General features: G+C 37.4%; 1 protein-coding gene across 2 annotated transcripts in view; it reads left to right on the top strand.

Moving 5' to 3' along the window:
* ARMC4 (armadillo repeat containing 4) overlaps positions 1 to 16336 on the top strand; it is an 87336-nt gene that overhangs the window by 56785 nt on the left and 14215 nt on the right. For both annotated transcript variants that reach the window (XM_035902432.1, XM_035902431.1), the window contains exons 17-18: positions 4323 to 4511; positions 5100 to 5321. In XM_035902432.1, coding sequence (XP_035758325.1) covers positions 4323 to 4511; positions 5100 to 5321 — 411 coding nt within the window. The remainder of the gene's footprint in view (positions 1 to 4322; positions 4512 to 5099; positions 5322 to 16336) is intronic.

Here is a 16336-nt window from a genome sequence, read left to right as displayed (position 1 = left end):
TTTGTTGTTTAAAATTCTTTGAAAAAAAAAGATCTTGTCAGTAACATAATAGATTTTAAAGCTCTCACTTCCGTCCTTCTTTCTGCTCATTGTTCTTCAAATTTCTTGCTGCTTTACTTTTCTCTTTGTCTTGCACAGACCACCAGACTACACCCACAGTCACATTTGGGAAACTTTCCTGACATGTGGTTTCTGCAGTTTCCCTCTGCTTTTCATCACTGGTAGAAGGTTCTGTCCTTGTGTTTAGCTGTTTCACAGACAATTATTGAAACTCTTTTCTTTTACTTACTACTGGATTGTTTATATATTATTCCATCAGTTTAACTGGACCGTAGTCCTTTATGAAATGTGGAAAGTATAAGCTTGTCCGAAGAGAAATTTAACAAGCAGGGTTATAATCACATGGAAAGAAAATATGTACAGGTAGGAAAATATAAAATGTACATATTAGTTCACTAAGATGGAACACAGATTGTCTTATCTCTTCATGAAAATCTTTCAAGAGCATGAATAATAGTACACTGATAGCTGAACCATGCAGAAAAGCAGAACTATTTCCATGTATAGCAGGGCCCCTTTCAGATCTTAGGCACTTTACTGTAGAGCTTACCTGTTGAACAGAAGCCTTTGTCATTTGTTGAGCCAATATTTCGACACAAGGTAATGCACACTTCTGTACTAAGTTTCACAGAATTGAAGTAAATGTAAAATACGTCCTTTTCTTTCCTTCTCCCATGTCTGCTCATTTAGCTGTCTAGCCCTCTAATAAGTATAGGTAAGAAATTTCTGTGTAGAAATCTTTCTCTGTAATCCATTATCTACCGCCTTTGGTCAAATTTTAAAATTTCAAGACAAACATGAAAACTGATATTGAGAAATACTGTTTTTACTTAGGTGATTGTCTGTAGATACATTTGCATTGTGGTATGTATACACTACCAATGACAGAGAAAGTTTTATGCTAGCGTATCCATAGGAAACACTCTGTAACCCACCTCATTTTACAGCCAGCTCACATGGTAATAAAAGTGGCAGAGCACTGCCCTTCCTTCTCTGTTTCTCTCAGCTGCTCTTCTGAGTCACAAACCTTTATTGTCCTTCTTCTGCATAAACATTTAGATCCTCTTTTAATTTCTGTGAGGATCTCTGTTATTTGTTCATTCTGGGTTTTTTTAGGACTTCAGCACAAAGTTCTCTTTTGGATACTACCCTTTTTCCACATGCTGTGGCTTCTGGTTTTGACCCTCACACTCTATGGCTTTAACTTCTCCCTTCCAGTCTCAAGAATTACACTGCCTGTGGTGGAAAATGTTTTGTTGATGGGTCTACCCACTGCTTTTGCTTTCTGTGAGAAGGAAAAATCACAGCTAAGTGTTCTGTTTGACATTTGGACCCAGAATTAAAAAAGATGAACTGCAGCATCCTCTGGAATTTTTATTTATCAAGTCCATGAGCAATTTGATGGATTTGCTCAGCAAAGCTAACACAATACAATTGGGCCCTACTCTGTTCATAAATCAGCCCCCAAAAAAGAAATAAATATAATCAAATCCATTCTTGGTCTCAGGGTCACTCGCTGGCCCTAGGAAGTTTCATACTATCCATGATTGCACTTCCATTAAGTCCTAAGACCTTTCAGTCCAAAAGGGTTTCAGCAGACTGTCTGGTAGTTTTAATTCAAAATTCTCCTATTGACCTGTTGAAGGAAGCAAATGAAAGAAGTTTCTCTTGCAGACCTCTCTTTCCATCTCCACACATTTACCATCACTGAGGTGAATAGGCTAAAATTTCTTCTACAAAGTTACTTCTGACCAATTTAGCCAGTCACTTCTACTCTCTTTCCAGTGTAATAATAGTTTGACCCAGGCCATCCAATGCCACTTGCAGATGTGCCACCACGATGTCACCAAGAATCTCCTCTAACCTATTTTCAGTTCCTATTTTCACTACCCTTTGTGAAGGGTACGATTTGGGCATTAATGGCATACTTTTAGAAAATAGTTCCATAAAATTTAGATGACCATCAAAACCCACGTGAAGTTCTTGCTCGCAGTGGTTTCTGACCTATATCTATTTTGTAATCAATAGTTCATTTGCTTTTCTTAAGTATTATGTTTCTACAGAAACCTTTGTTAGCCATAATTAAGTCATTTCCTAGTTTCTGTATTCATTGGGCAAAGAACTTTAAGAGAACTACTCATCCTTCCAGATCCACATCTGAAAGGTAGAAAATCTGTCAAAAAATGTTGGCCTGGATAATAGGTTTTATAAAGAAGTCCTGATAAATACCTAAGCTTAGTATAGAGGTCCACTCAACTAAAGTAACTGATGGGCCCATTCCAAGTAGAAATGGTGATTTCTCCAGATTACATTGCAATACTTGATATCCTCAGGTTAGGCACTTGAAGTTCCATCCACCACTTTGCTAATTAGTATGTTTACAGTGAAGTTTCTGAAAATGCTGCTGCATTTTGCAGTGTTGTCTTTCAGGCTCTGTATAACTAGGCATCCTGGGAACCCCTTCTAGATGGTTGTTGGCAAAATGTTGCTTAGGATTACCCACAGATTGAATAAACATGTAAAAAATCATTCAAAGAAGTAGATGTTTTTCTATTCTGGCATTGTTTCTGACCACGAGGAAACTGAAAAGAGATTGTCTAAAATAATGTAATCTTACATGGTAGAACATCTTACCAAAGAAAGAGATACATTTCTTTTCAAGCATCTCAGTTTAAAGGAGTGCAATGAATCTTTGTATATAGCATTGGTTGGTGACTGTGTAACTTAATCAGTAAAGAATTTGTGCTTAAACAAAACTTAGAATTATACCCTGTGTGTTTTTAAAGGTACATGAAGTACTGTATGCTGCATGTCACTTTATCAGATGCTGTCAATTCCTCTCTTCTTGAGGCAACCAAATGAATTCCATACCCATTAGTTCAGCCTCGCAGTGCCAAAACTGCTGGTTTTCTCTGGTTTATGCATTGGCACGTAAACACGTGCTTGATAATTTGAGTTGACTAATAAACACCAGTGTGAGGAGAGCCAGTGCTGCATCAGACCAAAGGTTCACTGACACTGTATTCTGTTTCTTGTGCTAGCCCACAAGGGATGCTTAAGGAAAGGCAGAACAGGGCAAGCTTGTAGCCATGGTTCGCCTCCCCAGAATGCTCTCCCACCTTCAGGAAATCTGTGGCTCAGGAACTTTCTAAATCAGAGGGAATACTTTTATATTGAATAATCCTTAATGGATTTTTTTTTCTGTGAATTTGTCTAGTTAATTTCTAACATGTAAACTTCTAACAGCCACTGCAATTGTGCTCCAAGGACTTCAACATCTTAACCATGCTTTGTTTGAAAATAACTTTGTTTTATTTTGAACATGCCACCTGCTAATTTCAGCTGATGCTCCGAGGTCATCTCCTAGAAGAAAGATCCCTGTGTGCCCTTTCCATTCTACTCAATATTCTACACACCTCTATCATACCACTCCTCGTTTTTCTCTTTTATTGCCCTGAGTGTCCTAGTTGGTCAGTCAATCCTTCTGCAGAGCAGTTCCCTACCTTTGATTATTATTGTTGCCTTTCTCTAAACCTTTTCTAATTTTACTACAACTTTTTCAAGATGGAAAAGATGGACTAGATCTGCATACCGTATTCAAGATCAAGGCACACTGCTTAGTTTTCTATTTCTTTTCTAAGAGCGTACTTAGACATTTTTACCAGGTCATGTTTGTGCCCTTTAGTCACATTTTACATTCATTGTTCATACTCTGAGGTGCACTGTGGTTCTCCCACAGTTGCTGTCGTAAGTTTTGTAATCTCCCCTCTTAAGTATTCCTGAATACTCATTTGCATTGATGCAATAAAATAGTATTATGACTCTTGTCTTAGCTGTCAGACTTAATGTAGGATATAGAAGACACTGTGAGAGCCTAAATATGGGTGTCTATTGCTATTGTCTAGATGCCCTAAAGTATGTGAGGCACCCACCTATCGAATATGATACAGCAGAAAAGGGAGACTTGCACCCTTCTGGAGTAACAGCTTGAGGCTGTAAAGAATACTCTGTGGTATCTAAAATGACACTAGGTACCTTTATTTAGGCATTGAATTTCTGACTAGATGGTGGTATGTAAAACAGTCTCACATATGTCAATCAAGAGAGCTCTGAGTTCCAAATTAGCCATATTTCTTGGTGAAGGCAACACAGCAATAGATGCAGTTTTGAATTATTATGTCATGCCAATTTCTTTTTTTAACATTTGAATATAAGTACAGATTGAATATTTAAAAATAATGTTTCTTTTGATTCTCATTTAGGATGCTGGGGAAATGGTTCGATCCTTTGTTGGTGGCTTGGAACTGATAGTCAATTTGCTAAAATCAAAGAATAAAGAAGTTTTAGCAAGTGTATGTGCAGCCATTACAAATATAGCTAAAGACGAAGAAAACTTAGCTGTTATAACAGATCATGGAGTCATCCCCCTGTTGTCCAAACTAGCAAACACAGTGAGTAACTTCTAAACATATTATACTAAGTATCTGAGTTTCTTATGTCACACTGCATTATACCCAACTAAAAGGTTATGGCAAGAGCAGTAGATTTTGCAGCAGTTACAAGGAAGAGCTGTAGAATCCTTCCTCTATGAGATGTGTATTGGACATGAAAACACTCTGTGGCTGGTACTAAAATTGCTTTGGAAGATGAGCTTCATTTTAATAGTCACTGTTGCTGAACATTGCTTTTGAGAGATGCAGCTGCCGCCTGCAAAAAGCACAAAGGGTCAAGAGAGCAATAAATCTGAACCATGGAGAGACTCTCAATGATGGGGTTATATGATACATTTTAATGCTAATCTTATCTAATTTCAAGTCAGTCTAAAAGCACCTTCGAAATAATATAAAAATTCACAGCACTTCCTGCAAAGAGATAGTAAGGGACTACTACCTCCATGCCTTACAGCTCTCTCCAGTTTTTAATTGTACTGCAATTAAATTGGGATGCCTTAAAGATGGTTGAAAATACAGTTTTGCTTTTCTATGAGATTTGCATTGAATTATGCTGTCTTTATTTTGTTCTGTTTTTACCTTCTTCAGAGCAATGACAAATTAAGACGCCACTTAGCAGAGGCCATTTCCCACTGTTGCATGTGGGGGAGCAATAGAGTTACCTTTGGAGAAACCAAGGCTGTAGCTCCTTTAGTACGTTACTTGAAGTCAAGTGATCCATCAGTTCATAGAGCTACAGCTCAGGCTTTATACCAGCTTTCAGAGGATCCCAACAACTGTATCACTATGCATGAAAATGGAGTGGTGAAGGTAAGGTGGAAGGTTTTTCTTACTTGGAGTTCAAATTATTGAAGGGATTTGGCACAATCAAAAGAAGAGATACTTCCTTTGAAATAGTTCTTGAATACTGCTGTGTACTTCAAATTTTCTGAACTTTATCCTAAAAGTGTTTGGTTAAGTAGTGAATTAAGGAACAGTATTTCAGTGCTAAAGATACTACAGTTAGGTGGTTGTTAGGAATGGAAATATGATGTGGACATTGACCTCTAGATTATTTGACTTGACTCTGAGCTAGGCTGGTAGTGATTTTACATCAGCATTTTGTCATTCTCAAGTGACTTTTGCAAAAGAAGTTGGGTTATCTTAATGGATAGTTACCTAGTACAGCAGAAAGTCACCTAGGAGTTGAGTGTAACTGGATTTGGGGGACAAATTAAGATAGAATAATTGAAGGCTTAGTTTACCTGGAACTGTTTCAGTGAATTCTGCATTTACTCATAAAAATTCTTAGTTTAGAAGTTAAGTATGAGCACATACTGCAAAGACCTTACTCTAGAAAGAATTTTTCTCTCAAAAAGATTTTTCTAGCAAAGTTTTATCTCACTAGTTGAAGCCAGTAGAGTTATTCCTTTGGCACAGGAAAGATAAGGATTATGGCCTTAGAGGTGGAGATTGTAGGGAGCTCTCAATTTTCATAAATTACCTGAAAGATTCACTGTTTACAGACTTTTCATTTTACTTCATGTTCAGGTAAATGTGTTGAAAGTAAGAGTTGACATGATGTAGCATTACTATTAATGCTGAATTTATACCTGCACTACTGATTGTGCACTTTATTGTGAGCAGTTTTAATTCTGGCACAGTCTAATGGTCCTGCCTTATCATACACGTGTCTGTAGTTGGCTATATCTGTAGTCGGGTTAAAAAGAACCACTGGTCAAAAATGTTTAAAGACTCAGCATGAATGCCCATACTTGAACTGACTCAAATCTAAGCTGCCCTTTCAGTGCTGGAAAGTAACATCTTCCCATCACAGTTGCATTATACTGGCTACAAAGCACAGGGGAATATATACTGTACTACAGCTCAATTTGAAACTAGTGTCTAATGACTTTTTAATGTTGCATATCTTTCCATTCAACTGACACAACCCATTTTATGTCATCCTGTCATCTGTTGTTTTCATTCATCTTATTATACAGGTTTTAGGTTTTATAAGTTGTAGCACACTGAACGTACTGTATAAAGCTGATTCTGATTATATACTTTTGTAATAATTCCATCTTGGTCTAGGTTCATCTTTATTTTTCAGTCCCAGTTAAAACATTTAGACTAATTAAAAACATTTATTTGCACTTGCAGATAAATAGGAATGTGCAGAAAAATATCACAGGTGTTCAATTTTTTTCATTATTCACAATATTCTGGAATGACTATAATATGTTAAGGGAGAGAAAAAGAGAAGTGATAAAAAGAAGAGTCAAACTACAAAATAAAGGAACTTGGGTTATCTTCGTTGCTTCTAAATTTTTTGTCCAGGGTGCACTTCCTGTGTACAAGAAACTTGTATTTTTGTGATGCAGTGGACAAGTATTGGAATGTGGGTTCGTATGTGGGTCCATCACAGAACCAAAGTAGAAGTGCCTCTCATCTCATAACTGATGGATGGCCTGAACATATGAGAAGATATATGACCAATTCTCATCATGTGTGCCAGCACACACATGTATTTGTATCATATAAACAGGTGTGCATTAGTAATATGACAAGAAGCATCTGCGTTTGGTCCATGTTGAGACTAACAGCCAGGGTAGCAGTTCTGCTGAAAACAACCTGGAGAGTAGGTTCAGCAAGCTGAACATGACCCAGTAGGGTGCCCTGGGCGTGAGGAAGGCTAGCAGGATCCTGGGTTGTGTTAGCAGGAGCATAGCCAGTAGGTCAGGAGTGGTGATTTAGCATTTATTAAATCACACCAGGAATACTATGGTCAGTTTGGGCTCCAAGTCCCACTGAAGGCCACAGAGATGGTTGGGGACTGAAACACATGACTTATGAGGGAATTGAGCTTGTCTAGCTTTGAGAAAGTCCTTTGGGCAGCAGTGCCTAATAGCAGCCTGCCAGTATCTGAAAGAAATTTATCAAGGCAACAAAGGCAGGCTCTTTACTGAAGTGCATGGTAGGAGAACAAGAGACAATGGTCATAGATTAAAACTGATGGGTTCCATCTGGATACAAGGAAAAAAATTCTACCATGAGGGTAATGAAGCACAGGAATAGTTCCCCAGAGAGACTGTGGAATCTCCATCCAAGGGGATTTAGACCTGACTTGACAAAGCCATCTGCAACCTAGTTGGAATTCAGTTTTGACCCTGCTTTGACTAGGAGGTTGGACTAGATGACCTCCTGAGATACCTTTAAACACAAATGATTCAGATAATCTGTTTTCTATCAGAGGGAAAATAATGAAAATAATAGGAAATATGGAAAATAATGATTGATCTTTGCAAATCACTTCTTCACTATCGCTTGATAATTAAGCAGTATTCTCCAGCTTCTCAATGGACTTCATTGAGCCATACCCATGGCATATTCAGTTAGGGAAAACAGCCATAGTTGTGATAATGAGCTTCCCCATTTGGTATCCAGAAACAGTCACCCTGTCTAATGTGGCAGAAACCTTCTTCACTATACTTAGGCAGATGGGTATCTCATAAGAAATACTGTCAGAGGAACGGATTTAATCACTCTGTTGTTTAGATACTTAGGGAGATGTGTAAGATAATGTGTCTGAATTCCACTCTGTATAATTCAGAAATGAAATTTGCATTCCATGAACAGAAAATTCACTTGAATTTTAGGTCAGGGCTGCAAATGTGTGTGACTAAGAGATGCAGTGCTATACCTTGAAGTATTTCAAAATTCCATGAGTTTTGATTAATGCTCCTCTGTAGTTCACAAGATCTCATTTGGGGGGCGGGGGGGAAGCAGTCTGACTGCAAACAGAACTGGTTCTGTAATGAATCTTAAGTGCAGCCAAACCTGATCAAGAATTAAAAGGTTAAAGAGCATTAAGATAAAACCAGCTGTGACTGCACTTTGCCACAAAGGACGTTGAATAATTCTTCATAGCTGCTAAGTATCACGATATGCAAAAGTCTTGGGAAGGGTTTTTGGAAGGGATCCAGAATATCAGTGAAATCACCTCTAAACTTAAAAGGCTGCAACTCTTCATTCATGCTATAAGCTGTTCAGTCTGGTAGGCTGGAATCTCTTCATAGCCAGGAGGTGAGTGGGAACCAAATACATAGCCAGGAAAAGAAATATTAGGATTCCTTACCACTCACTTTACTTACTGGCAGTAAAAAATGAAATATCCTTGGAAGACACTAAATTACCTGAAGGAGTAGTTCTTGTAGTCCCCCCAAAAGCAAAAATAATGGAAGTTTGCAGAGCGTGTTTTCAGACAAACTAAATCAAACTAGTCAGATGCTTGATGCCAAAGACTGTCAGCCATTGCATAGTCAAATGTACTGAATAAGTGCAAATATTTAAGAGATTTGTCCAGCTCTTCAAGTAAACTGTCTTCTGTTCAGTGTCCTACTGAAGTCAGTGTGTATAATGTAAAATCTGAAGTCCTAGAGTCACCCAGAAAATGTGTGAGGATGCCCATATAATAAGTGAAGCATGGTGGGCAGTCTGAGAAAATATGTTCTGTTGGACCTATGATTGTTTCTCCAGGTGTGCCAGTGCTAGTGCTTTTGTTCTGTGTTGCCAGAGCTGAGCAGATGATGAAGCAAATCAACACACGTACCATGACAGCTCAGGGCACAGCTGGCCAATCCACCAATGATTATGAACTTGACTTCTAAGCTGGCACTGTTGGAATTACCTTCAAGAATCAATTGTGAGAGTTTCGGAAAGGCTAAAGAGGCATTCCCAGATGGCAAGGAGAGTGGCTGGAGGAGATTTAGTTGCCCAAATGTGAGTCAGTACAGTGCTGAATCGTGCCTGGTCTATGCAGTTGGTCTGCCTGGCATAGGTGAGACAGTAGTTGCAGCACTGTGTCTGTGCTATTGGGTATCTTTGCACCATGCTTCTCAGTGATGACAGAATGTTCAGGTGTTTTCATTCTTCTAGCCTCTCCAGTGAACAGTTGACTGAAAGCATACTTTGTATTTATGCAGGGGTTGTTATGTACAGATTTTTCCAGGACCAATCATATTTTTGCTTCTGGAAAATTTGTCTGGGTTCCTTTGATATTTTTTCATCCTTTTATCAGATATCTGGTGTTTCAGTAATCATGCCTAGTTGGATTAATTCACAGCTGCTGTAGTTTGGACTATGTTGCAATACATGCATAATCCCAGGTGTTCTTCAGCACATGCTCATGTGCTGTGTTCACATGCACAGAAAGTCTGATGCTTCAGGGAAACATTTACTCTGCATGAATAACACAGTCGCTGAGTGCTTGAACAGTTGTTCAGAGACTTTCTCAAAGCCTCAGATGTTCTGACCATTCACTACACAATGTGTATGTACATGTTTCTGTCCAGGAAACTGGGAATAAAATATATATAAGGAAAGTAATTTCAGCCAGATCCTCATATTTCACATTTTGCCATGCTGCAAACAGTATTAGCTAATCACAAAACAACAGGCATATGCACACAATTGTGAGAGAAAACCAGTGTTCAAAGTTTTCACATATTTGTAACTGCAGCCAAAATACGTTCAGTTTACTCAAGCAAGGCTATATGACAAATAGGTTGGGAAATACTGGTGTATGTCAGCTGGCATGTGAAATTCTGAGTAGACAAACAGGGTGATTTTGGAGGAAGTCTAGAAAGGCAGTTTATGAAGTTTTTCTTTCATGTTCAGTTCCACACTCAATATGCTTGTGACTGGGAATGGAACAATAGTTATGGCCTGGGACAGATGAATCAATGCTTTCTTTCTACCAAACACCAGAAAATATTTCCTCTTTCTGAAGTAAAAGTTCATGGCTGTGCTGGAAAAGAGATTTGTATTTTCAAAGATCCAGTAATGACACGTGGGACACTAGAAAACAAGAGACGTATTTAGACATCAGACTGAGGAACAGACATCAACTTGAATTTAAGGTTGGAGATAGATAGCTGTCCAAAAAACCAAGGGAGAAGAGAAATCCAGTAGGGGATTGGCAGTTTGTAGCCAAGATAAGCAGAAGTACCAGGCAACGTTCTTCACACTTAGAGTCTGTCACAATGAGCGGGAAGAGAAATAAATAAGGCAAAGTCACTGACAGCTGGAAGTATCCAGCCATCACCACATTCTTCATGAAAACAGCAGAAAATCTCCCTTACAATGTAGCTGTTGCAAAGGAACAAAGGTGTCTACCTATAGTTGACTGCTGCTCAACCCTTAGAACAATCAAGCTTGTTCATGAAAAGACCTCCAACTATCCACTAAAGCATGCACAGTTTTCATAGGGACGCTCTTTTAGGATGAATTATAGAAAGACTGTTCTGCAAGGCACAGGCAGATGAGGAAGTGCAGCTAATTTAGGAAGGGAAAAGATGAGTCTGAACATGTTTTAAAGGAAGAATTCAAGTAATCTGAAGATCCTGAAAGAATATTTAAATCATTGTCCTAGAGACCATGTCACCGTGTCAAATTAATACAATGATTCTCTGTGTTACAGTCACAATTTTTCCTGGTTATGTTGGCAAGCTGTAGATTGGGATATGCTTCTGATGCAAATGAGTGAGGATGGCGGTGTGTACAGGCATTTATGAAACTGCTCATAATACACTTTCTAAAAGACTTCAGATATTTTGAAAGATTCAGAGTATGTACAAGTGAAAAACAGGTAACATTATTTCTGGTCATTCTGACTTTGCAAATGAAGAAAGATAAAAGATAATTATTGTTGAAGTTAATTTCCAACTTTGTAAGTGATATAAAGGATTTGGTTTTGTGGAATATAATTATTTCTGTGTAAAGAAGGCCTAGGAAGTTTGAATGGCCTCATCACCTACAGAGTTGAGGCAAGTTTTTTATGATGAGGCTAATGAGACCTCTGAGGTACTTATTAAAATAATGAAAAAAAGTAAGAACAAGGGAAAATAAGCACCCAAAATCAGGCTGTAGAAGACCAAAATTAATCAAAGTCATAATTCATCTTAACTTTAAATATATATGTTGTGGACATGCCCATCTGAAGTAGTCACCCAAATTCTTATAATAGTCAAGGAAGATGAATAGATTCTTTATTGTGTTTCGTCTCTCCTAATATAGACGTTTATGCAAAGATAAGGCACCTCAGTCTCTACTGGCAGTATTTGCTGGTCTCCTTTGGCTATAATGGGAGTGCAGGTTCAAAGTTCAGACCTGCACACCAACACTGAGGGTGTCTATGTTTAATGGGGTAAATCCCCTCCCAAGGCAGTGCAGGACTTGTGTAAATGACTGTACAATCCAATTCATTGTTAGATAGGAATGACAGAATTCTGAATAATAATGCAATAAGAAAAAGCTATTAAAAATAATTTATTCTCTTCCTAGAAAAATACAGAGGAGATGCATTTATATGCTATGATGGTGATGAAACACTATCTGCACAGCAGTAACTGAAGCACACTTTGAACATGATCTAATAAAGCCAGATGTTTTAAATTAGTGGGTCTAACTAACTTGAATCCGGGGATTTTGAAAAAGATCTTTGGAGTATTAAGGATGGATTCCTTTCACCTAACTTTGGCCACTTTTAGGTACGGAGTTTAAAGTAGTCTAAACTAAGACACCTTCTGTAGTCAGTGGAAAGAGAGAGAGGCACCTGCAGACTTGTGCTAGCTGAAAATAGATGCCCAAGATATCTGGACTCTTGAAAGTGCCTAGTTTTCTCCACTGAGTATAGAAAGGACCTAGGTTACTAGCTCAGACTAAACAGCTAGCTTTCAGACAGCTGAATTTAAATTAATATCCTCCTGAATGTTGATTTTCAACAAGCCTTGTGGTACAGGGGAAGTTGCAGGGCTGGAAGAAAGGTAATGTGCCAATATTTAAAAAGCCTAAATAAGATTATAGTCCTGTAACTGGACAGTATTCTCAGGTTGAATAGTCATAGGTACATACATTATAATACTAGAAGGGATTGTTTCAATGATCTGGTCTGACTAGCCTTGCTCATACAAACCAGAGACATTGCTTCAATTTATTTCTGTTTGGAATAGAGTATATCTTTTATAAAAACACTGACTCTTTACTTAAAAAATTCCAGTGTTGGAAAATCCACTAGAGCCATCATAACTTGTTCCAGTAGCTAAATACCTTCCCCATAAAAACATTTGCACCTTATTTGTAGCCTAAGGTTTGTCTAGCTTTATCTTACGCACTTACATGTATGATACTGTTGCTTGGTAAACTGAAAAGCCCTACATAACTTCTGTTCTCATATACATTCTTTTTGAGTAAGATCAGATTACTTGTCACATTGTCATCTTTTTCATTAGCTAAGCAAGTGTAATCTCTGATGGAATTTCTATCTTCTTAATTATTTAATTATATTTGTGTGTTAGTTCTGAATTTTTTATTTTTGAACTTCTCTTTTGGACTGAATTTCAACATGCCTCAGAACAGAATTCAGTATTCCAGTAATATCTGTATGAATACTTAAAACAGGTAAAATAACTTCCCTGTTCCTACGTAAGCTCTGTTTGAACATCAGAGATTTTCATTATTCTGTTTGGCCATGGTATTGCCCTCAAAGTTCATATTAGGCCAATTTTCTACTTTGATTTTCATGTCTTTTTGGAAACTGTTCTCAAGGTTAGACCTTCACATGCTATAATGTTGGCCTTCATGCACAGGAGTAAAAATTAGGTAATATTGTTAATGTAAATCACTAGTGAATTTAGACCTTGTGATTGATTTTTTTTTTCAGGAGATTAAATCAGATTTGAATTGTTGTCAGTTCACTTTAGAAATGTCAGATGAGTTAGCTCTCATTTTTGTAAGAATAATTCACAATTTAAAAGCAGCCACAAAATGTATTCGAGCATTTTATTGTTTTAGAGAGGAAAATTTTAAGAGACCAACACATTGACTCTTCTTATAATGCCTTTAAAACAAAATATTGCCTTTCCACAATGGAAGATTCCAGGTTTGGCAGAGATATGATTCATTAGAAAACTGAAGGAGTTCACTGGCTGAGAAAGTGGTAAATACTTTTGAATTATGTAGACACAAATGGATTGAGGTCTGTGAGAAGAATACCAGTGGCTTTGATTGTGAAGTATGAAGCTAAAAAAAAGCCTGTTCTGCTTGCCAATGAAATTCTACATTTGTAAGTACCTGATCAGATGATACATAAATATTCTGAAATATTTAGGGAAATCGTCCCAGTGAGGTAATTTCCAGTATCTCATATGAGGATGTCTTGATGTTTTGGCTTAAAGTTTGTGCTTGAATTCCAAACTAATTAAATAATAAATAGTAAAGGTATTCATTTTTCTATTTGTTCATTTATCTGTGTACTGTGATGATGCTTAAAGCCATCAATCACAGATAAGTAGTTCACTTTGTTACGCAGTGATGTATACCTACATATGAAGAAGACCCCAGAAAACTTTCAATTTACATGTAGCACACAGCAAGCTGGAGGTGAACAGATAGATAGGAATGGAGTGGTAGAAAAAAAATCTATAAAAATATTTATATTGATCATATTTGATATTTCAAGCAAACCAAGATACAATTACTGTTAATTCATAGATGGAACTCAGTCGTCCTAAGTAAAACATAAATACCAAATACTGACTGCGAGCTTTTTGTGAAAACCAAGGAAACAGGACTGCTAGATAGTAGCCAGTCACCCAGACTTCAGGGCATGTGGGAACCATAACTGATGGCATTGGCAGTTTTTTGCATGTGTGTGTCTGTGCTGAAGGCTACACGAAGTTAGAATAAATTAACCTCTGTTGAGCTCTGCATTGTTCTGAGCTGCCTTTGTTACCCAAACAAGTTTATTTAAAGATAGTATTGCTGTGCTGCACTATGAACAAATCCATTTTCTCCTGTCCTTATTCCATTGTACATACAGAACTAATTATTTTGGGGCTAGAGGAACCATTAACTTAATGATTACAGTACATATCTGAAATGCAGAAAGTCAGACTTTCCATTCACGTTCTGACATTTTTTAATATCGAAAGTGTCTATCCAACCTACCAGTGCATAGAACTGACCTTTCGCCTTGCATTTTATTGTGCAGAACTTCCAGCATATTGGTCATTGTTTGCTAAAGTCATAAATCCCTACAAGAAGTTTTGGCTCACCATTTTATGTGAAAAGTCTTTCATAAGACCATCATTGTGAAATAAATAGATGTGAATTACAAAATATGGAAGACAATTACAAGTAATTTCTACTGAAAACATTCTAAACCCAACTCTTTGCCACAAACCATATATATCTGAAGTTTAGAAAATGAAATGCAAAAGTGCTGGCACCTACTTCTTTAGGAGCATTTGGCTATGGGGTTGGTTGTTTTTTGTGGGGGGCCTTTGGTGAGAACACTGAATACAGAATATAGAGTTTTACATTATTAAGCAAGGTTTAAGATCAGATCTTTATGAATCAATCAAAAATATTTAATATAATATATACACAATAATATTATTGGGGTACAATAGCGTGTATTTGCATATTTACATATTTATACTAATAGTTTATGTTTAGAAGAACCCACTTTTTAACTGTCATGGTTGGCTCTATTCAGGCTCCACAGTTCAGGCTGGAGATACAGAGTGTTTGGCACATACCCCAAGCTGATGCCTGTTGCTTTTTATAAATCAGTTGTTACAGTTCTTGGACATCAAGAAAGAGGGCACTAGATGCAAAATTTCTGCATGTCTGTTGGCTACAGAAAGTATGCCCAACCCCTTCACCCACAAAAGTATTGATCACATCACACTTCAAAATTTCAGATATAAGAGGTTCCATAAACTAAATTGAATACTGGCATATTTTGGTTTGTTTCAGAAGGGTTAATGAAAATTGACAATGTTACTCCACTGCAGTTTCTATTGTGTTAGCAACTGCCAGGTGTGAACATTTTCCTTACAGTTTCAGCTCCAGGAAACAGAAACCAGCAAGCCTTTACCTTCATAATAAGCAAAACTTCGCCATTCACAAAGTAGGGGTATCTACATGTAAAACATTTTGCTTTTGCACCATTGCCAAAGGTAACGAAGTTCAGCTTCAGTGTAGATTAAGCCTCAGACTTCAGATGATTTTTCAGAATTTCACATTACTAAAGTTTATGATACGTAGCAAGTGTTCTGTTAAAAACTGGCTGATCTCAGATGGGAAAAAACAGCAGCCTAAGGGAGATCAGCTTATCTTTGCCCAAACCCTGTGCTTCAGGAGACCTCTAATGTAGTAACATTTGGATAGCGAACCTAGAGGCTGGCATAAAGCTCCTCTTGGCACATTTTAAACATCTTTTAGTCTTATAAAAAGAAGCTTGTCCCACTAAGCTGTAGGTTTGTTGGAGCTGTTTAACAGTAGCTGTACCCTGCAGCTCTTTTAGTGATAAATGAGCCGCTTCAAATAAGTGCAATTGCAGCCAACTGTGCAGAAGGAATCCTTAAAAAAATTTAAATAGACATTTTTGAAGCTTAAAAATGCACAAACAAAGTATGTTAAACCAAAATATATGCTGCTCCTTTTAATGGAAAAGATTACTACTGACTAAGTCTGCCAGCTTCAATAGGTGTGCCAAAAAGCCAAGGAATCTGGCAGAGTCCATAGATAGCAGTTCCATCTTTCATCTATATTTCTTTTCTGTATTTATCTTGCTTTAGAAAATGCAGAGAATGTCTTTTCCTTCCGACTTGGCACTATTTCCAAACCACAGAAATACACAGAGCAGCTTCTTGCAATTGTTTAGCTCCCTGCACTAGTCTTATCCTTGTGACTATGTGAAATGTTTCTTTCTAATTTGGCAATAATAAGAAAGCAGAATATTAAAATAGTTTTATGTTTCTGGAATAGTATCTTACGTA

Source organism: Egretta garzetta, unplaced genomic scaffold (assembly GCF_000687185.1).
Source record: "Egretta garzetta isolate BGI_Z169 unplaced genomic scaffold, ASM68718v1 scaffold369, whole genome shotgun sequence".
Taxonomy (NCBI): domain Eukaryota; kingdom Metazoa; phylum Chordata; class Aves; order Pelecaniformes; family Ardeidae; genus Egretta; species Egretta garzetta.
This window is presented reverse-complemented; position numbering and strand designations above follow the sequence as displayed.